The sequence below is a fragment of the Drosophila albomicans genome, chromosome 2L, assembly GCF_009650485.2.
Source record: "Drosophila albomicans strain 15112-1751.03 chromosome 2L, ASM965048v2, whole genome shotgun sequence".
In the NCBI taxonomy this organism is placed as follows: domain Eukaryota; kingdom Metazoa; phylum Arthropoda; class Insecta; order Diptera; family Drosophilidae; genus Drosophila; species Drosophila albomicans.
Genome location: NC_047628.2, coordinates 19,777,901 through 19,784,063, shown reverse-complemented (window position 1 = coordinate 19,784,063; position 6,163 = coordinate 19,777,901). Strand labels below are relative to the sequence as shown.

At 40.8% G+C, this 6,163-nt stretch overlaps 3 protein-coding genes across 4 annotated transcripts; 2 read left to right on the top strand and 1 right to left on the bottom strand.

Annotated features, from left to right (window-relative positions):
• Positions 1-184: 184 nt before the first annotated feature.
• LOC127565264 (caspase-like) lies at positions 185-1,389 on the bottom strand. Its single transcript, XM_052003009.1, has 2 exons — positions 321-1,389; positions 185-247 (listed from the first exon to the last, which is right to left on the bottom strand). Exon 1 carries the CDS (start codon positions 1,161-1,163, stop codon positions 321-323), a length of 843 nt encoding a protein of 280 aa, XP_051858969.1. The 5' UTR covers positions 1,164-1,389; the 3' UTR covers positions 185-247.
• Positions 1,390-1,616: 227 nt separating this feature from the next.
• On the top strand, positions 1,617-3,771 carry LOC117564852 (probable tyrosyl-DNA phosphodiesterase). Its single transcript, XM_034243788.2, has 5 exons — positions 1,617-1,801; positions 1,871-2,414; positions 2,474-2,863; positions 2,920-3,517; positions 3,581-3,771. The coding sequence occupies exons 1-5, from the start codon at positions 1,726-1,728 to the stop codon at positions 3,710-3,712; spliced, it is 1,740 nt and encodes a 579-aa protein (XP_034099679.1). The 5' UTR covers positions 1,617-1,725; the 3' UTR covers positions 3,713-3,771.
• Positions 3,772-3,922: 151 nt separating this feature from the next.
• LOC117564853 (probable tyrosyl-DNA phosphodiesterase) lies at positions 3,923-6,025 on the top strand. 2 transcript variants are annotated; one of them, XM_034243790.2, is made up of 5 exons: positions 3,923-4,036; positions 4,425-4,742; positions 4,804-5,193; positions 5,262-5,823; positions 5,885-6,025. In XM_034243790.2, exons 2-5 carry the CDS (start codon positions 4,429-4,431, stop codon positions 6,008-6,010), a joined length of 1,392 nt encoding a protein of 463 aa, XP_034099681.1. In that variant the 5' UTR covers positions 3,923-4,036; positions 4,425-4,428; the 3' UTR covers positions 6,011-6,025. The 2 variants fall into 2 exon arrangements, with proteins under 2 accessions (XP_034099681.1, XP_051858962.1); XM_052003002.1 differs by having other exon boundaries at positions 5,889-6,021.
• Positions 6,026-6,163: the final 138 nt, after the last annotated feature.

Sequence of the window (6,163 nt, the reverse complement as noted above, 5' to 3'; positions counted from 1 at the left end):
TACACAATTTAATTCACTTAATTCAACAAGTTTAATAATTTATGGTGGATGTTAATTAGTAACATTTTTAATAAAATATAATATATATATATGTTGCCAGTTGTTTATTTCCCATATCGCAATCGGTACTAAAAAATTAAATATTAGCTGGCAGCACCGATAGTTTAAAATAATCGTAAGAGGTTAATTTTTGGAGCGATAGGGAAATTTTTGTGGTGTTTGAATCATCAACATCGGTTACTTCATTCTGAAGTAAAAGAGAGTAGAAATAAATAATATAATTAATTAATTAATATTGTGTTTATTGTATTAGATATTACTCATTTATCAAGTTCATCGTTAAATTCCTCGCTGCTTTTGTCAGGAAAACATAAAATTCTAGTCAACGTTGACATCGTAAAAGTGATTTGCTTTTTCTGATGCATTGTAGGGTTTGAGGGATTATAACTCTCAAAGTTGAAAGCAACACGCCCAGCTACAGAAGACAATAAAGTTAAAAGATGAGAGCTTGATCCTTTGAGTGCAAGTTCCTCGCATAAACTCTGTATAAACCAGCTTCCATCGAGGGTATTGCGCCATGAACAAAATCCCGGTAGAGTGGAGAAAGCGATCAAGAAATCCTTACACATGGGCATGCGACAGCACATAAACGATGACGTTTCGTTGTCCATCATTTCGGGCTGTAGCAGCGGATAGCCAGGATCTGTACGGTCTCCCTGACAGGCCTGAATAAAAAACAATTTCGGTTTGCCAGCCAACGTTGGACATTTGTCTTCGGCAAAAGGTCGCCAAATATCCTCAACAGAATACAACGCATCCCTGGCATGAATATATCCATTTTTACCATGTGAAAGTATCGCTATCCAAACACAGTCGTATTCTGAGTGATCGCGCGCTGCCGTCTTTTTGATCTTACTCAAAATATCCTTTTTGGTATAGTCCATATATTCGCGAACTTTGAAACCCAAACGTTGTAGTTCCTTTTCGAGTCGCTCACTATCCATATGCGTTCCCATTCGGGGACTTAAGTTGATATCGTCAAAGTGCTCATTATTAAAAATTAATGCTCTGCCACGATATTTATGCGTCATTTTGTATGCGACAGAAACTATATCCGCTATAATTCCGGAGTCACATCCACTTCTTTTCCTGACGTTTGTCATATCTGAATATTATAGGTAATTTACATCCGTACTCTTGAAGCTTTGATTTAAATCTGAACTCTTATTGTACTTTCAATGCTAATGACGAGTTAATAAAATCGCGATAAAATGAAAAACTTTGTATAATGTATTTTTAAATATAAGTTGAGTGCCGATATTAATTCTGACCGCAAAACATTGATAAAAAGTCGAAACAATTTGAGTTAATTATTTCTTCAAATGTTAATAGCTCTTCATTATATTCTAGTTTCTAGATCAGAATTTAGTTCTTAGCAACAGTAATAAATTATCGTTAATAGTTGAGACAAATCTGATAATTTCCCTTACCGTTTATTTAAACGACAGCGATAAGTTTAGGGCGCCAACTAGTGCGATTACTTGAATTCCGTTGCCGCTAATATCGATACTCTCACACATGACAGCAGCTTTATCGATGCTCGGAACTTGCAATCATTTCGATAACAGCGCTGTTGTTTGGTTCAGCTTCAATTGCCGCATTTATTTACTAATTTGTTTTTGCCTGATTTATTTAATTGTTACGAAATTACCCTGCTGCCACAAAATGCAGGAGTGTCCTTATGCCGAGAAATGCTATCGCAAGAATCCTATACACTTTAAGGAATACAAACATGCTCATCGTAAGTGCTAAAATAATTTCGCAATTTTTTTGCAAGTGAGTTTTATAAATTTTGACTGTTTTCAATTAGTGGATGCAATTTATGCCAAGGGCTGTGCTGCGGGCAGCGCAGAATACGATATACCAAGCAAATATTCCAATGAACTCATCAATCAACAACTCAAACTGCTGGAGAAGCTGTTTCCCAAGGCGGCCAAAGAGACGGCTGCTCCTGAGAAGCCAGCGAAGCCATCAGTTGCTTTAGTAGCTCCTTCATCAGCTCCTCCAGCCTGCTCAAAGCCAGTGCCAAAAGAGCTGCCAACTGCCAGCACAAGTCGTGCTGCCGACAACTCGAATCTCGCCAAGAAACAAAAGCTAAGTGAACGCAACATACGCGATTACATTCCCGTCGTTGTGGAGAAGGGACGCATGGCAGCCAAGTTAGAACGTGCCGCGCCCTACAACATGTTTCTCACCGCCATCACAGACTCAAAGCCAACGCACCAGGAGCCGCTCAGCATCACATTGCAAGAGATACTCGACGAAAGTCTGGGTGAGATTGAATCTAGTGTGCAAATCAACTTTATGATTGACATTGGCTGGCTACTAGGACACTATTACTTTGCTGGCATACTGTAAGTCCACATATTGCCCTTCATTTTCCACACTTCAATACATCCAAACCCATTTATAGCGATAAACCTTTGCTCGTGCTCTATGGCGATGAATCCCCGGAACTGCTGAGCATTAGCAAATTCAAGCCACAAGTGACCGCCATCAGGGTAAAGATGCCCACACCATTTGCCACCTCACACACCAAGCTGATGCTGCTGGGTTACGCAGATGGCGGAATGCGCGTTGTCATCTCCACAGCAAATTTATACGAAGATGATTGGCATAATCGCACGCAGGGTTTGTGGATTAGTCCCTTGTTGCCCGCTCTACCTGAAGATGCGGATACCTCGGCGGGCGAAAGTCCAACGGGTTTCAAGCAGGATCTTATGCTTTATCTAGTGGAATACAAGTTGTCGCAACTGCAACCTTGGATTGCGCGTCTGCGCAAAAGCGATTGCAGCGCCGTCAAGTAAATTGAAAGTTTTTTAACACTTGCTTCACTTAACTAACTGTTTGTTTTCTTAGCGTCTTCTTCATTGGCTCAGTGCCCGGTGGACACCGCGAGAGCTCTGTGCGGGGCCATCCTTGGGGCTGTGCTCGTCTTGGCTCGCTGCTGGCCAAGCATGCCACGCCTATTGATGATCGCATTCCTGTGGTTTGTCAGAGCAGCAGCATTGGAAGCCTGGGAGCTAATGTGCAGGCTTGGATACAACAGGATTTTGTCAACAATCTGCGCAAAGATTCACAACCAGTTGGACGACTGCGTCAAATGCCCGCTTTCAAGATGATCTATCCGAGTTTTGGCAATGTTTCGCGCAGTCACGATGGTATGCTTGGAGGCGGGTGTTTGCCCTACGGCAAGAACACCAACGACAAGCAGCCTTGGCTTAAACAACATTTGCAGCAATGGAAATCGGGCGATCGCCATCGTTCACAAGCCATGCCGCACATTAAGAGCTACACACGCTTCAACCTGGAGGAACAGTGCATCTATTGGTTTGTGCTCACCTCGGCGAATCTCTCGAAAGCCGCCTGGGGCTCGTTTAACAAGAACTCCAACATACAACCGTGTCTGCGTATTGCCAACTATGAGGCGGGTGTTTTGTTCCTGCCCCGATTTGTGGTGTGTTTGATGATTGTTTATAAGTATATATTTTATTTGTAATTATTTGCCTCCCATTTATAGACGGGCGAAGACACATTTCCTTTAGGCAATTCTAGAGATGGCGTGCCTGCTTTTCCCTTGCCCTACGATGTGCCCTTGACGCCCTACGGACCTGATGATACACCTTTCCTAATGGATTATCTACAGGGCTAAAAATAATGTTTTTGAATTTGTTTACTGGTTAAAATACACTCACTATTCTATTCCTTAAACTAACTTGTTTAATTCGGTTAAATACGCTTAATAGACTCCAGTTTATATATTATTTTTATTTCAAACTACCGCCAATTGCCTTCTAATTGTTATCGATGCTATCAGAAAGTTATCGATATTCGGTTTAGTCAGGGAATCACACAAGTGATTAAACTCACTTGTTGCTGACTTTTCGGTAGGCGCACAACAGATATTCCAATTGCGCATTAATTTGTTATTAAGTATATCACAATAAATATCATTCTGAATCCGTTAAAAATACAGGTATGTTAAGAGATTTTTATGTAAAATATATGTATAAAATTGTAACACAAATATTTTGTACAATCTCTACATGCATAGGTATGTACGTTTATATATTAAAGAATTTATTAACTATATCTAAATCGGTAAATCGCAATTGTTACGTTTATTAATGAATGTAAACATGGAACCCATTCTGAGTCATTTCATTAATTATTACAACGATTAGATAAGGTACTTGGATGACTAGTTGAAAAGTTAGATCATTTTCTTTAGTTTTAATCTATTGTTAATCCCTTATTAAACCGTATATCATGCAAGGCACACTTTAATTATTGGAAAAGTAATTAAAATCCCAATAATAACTAAACAACATAATGAATACATTTCTTTACCTTTTTTCCAACAGCAAAATGAGTACTGAGAGTCTAAAGCAGTCTATCGGCGAATTTCTGAACGATTTAACGCAGGACAAGCTTGATCTTTCCGAATGTATGTATGATACAGTGAAGCCGGGTGCCATGGCTGAGAAATTGAAACGTGCTGCTCCATACAACATGTTTCTCACCGCGATCAGAGACTCGAAACCTACACACGATGAGCCGTTAAGCATAACTATGCAAGAGATATTCGATGAAAGTCTGGGTGAGATCGAGACCAGTGTTCAAATTAATTTTGAAATTGAAATCGATTGGCTATTGACTTTCTATCATAAAGCGCGCATACTGTAAATATTTATATAAATAGCACAAAATTAGTTTGCATTAATGAAATTAATCGAATTGCAGAGACAAACCATTGCTTGTGTTGTATGGCGCTGCAGATCCGGATTTGGATGAGATTAACAAAGTTAAGTCAAATGTTAATGCAATTCGCATTAAAATGCCACCAGAATATGCACATTCACATTCAAAAATAATGCTGCTTGGCTATGCGGATGGAACAATGCGTATTGTCATCTCCACGGCGAATTTAACTATGTTCGATTGGCACAATTGCACTCAGAGCTTGTGGATGAGTCCCTTGCTACCCGCGTTGACAGAGGATGCTGAGCCAACAGCTGGTGAAAGTCCTACGGGTTTTAAGGCCGATTTACTGCGGTATCTGGTGGTGTATCAAGTGGAACAACTGGAGCCATGGCTAGAACGCATACGCAAAACGGATTTCAGTGCGATTAAGTGAGTAAACAAAAATGTCATTGCAGTCAACTAACAACTTAATAACTTCCTTTATGGGACTCCCATAGCGTATTTCTGATTACCTCAGTGCCTGGAGCGCATCTGCAGCCCGCGCCCTGGGGCTGCACGGCCATTGGAACCGTGCTGGAGCACCATATGGTGCCCATTGATGATAGCATTCCTATTGTTTGTCAGAGCAGTAGCATTGGTAGCTTGGGATTCACGCCAATGGGTTGGGTGCAGCGTGATTTGTTACGCCATATGCGCAGGAATCGATCACAAGTGAATCGCTTGCGTGGCTTCATGCCTTTCAAGATGATACATCCCAGCAAGCGCAATGCTTTGGCAAGTCATGATGGTGGTATTAGTCCATATAAACAGGAGCATCACGATCGGCAGTCGTGGCTAACGGCGCATCTGCAGCAATGGAAGTCGGACCAACGGCATCGTTCTCAGGCGATGCCTCACAACAAATGCTATGCGAGATTCAACGAGCAGGAGCAAAGTCTCTATTGGTTTCTTCTGACATCGGCGAATATCTCAAAAGCCGCTTGGGGATATACGGATAGATATTCGCTGCTAACCATTGCCAACTATGAGGCGGGAGTTTTGTTCCTGCCAAAATTTGTGGTTAGTTTAAATAGTGGTAACAATTTAATTCGTTTGCGCATTCAACTTGGCCTCTTTGCAGATAGGCGACGAAACATTTCCGTTGTGTAGTTCGCGAAATGGTTTTCCACCATTTTCCTTGCCTTACGATGTGCCACTAACACCATATGCAGCTGATGATGTGCCCTCTGTAGGGTCAGGCTTATAACATACTTAGAATATGTAAACTTAAATAATTTTTCCCTTATTAATTATAAAAAGTCCAAAAGAAACTCTACTATGTGTGAATTTGTACCAAACTCGCATTGTTATCGATAACAATATGGCGGTATCACATCGGACACAGTTAACAGTGTGACCA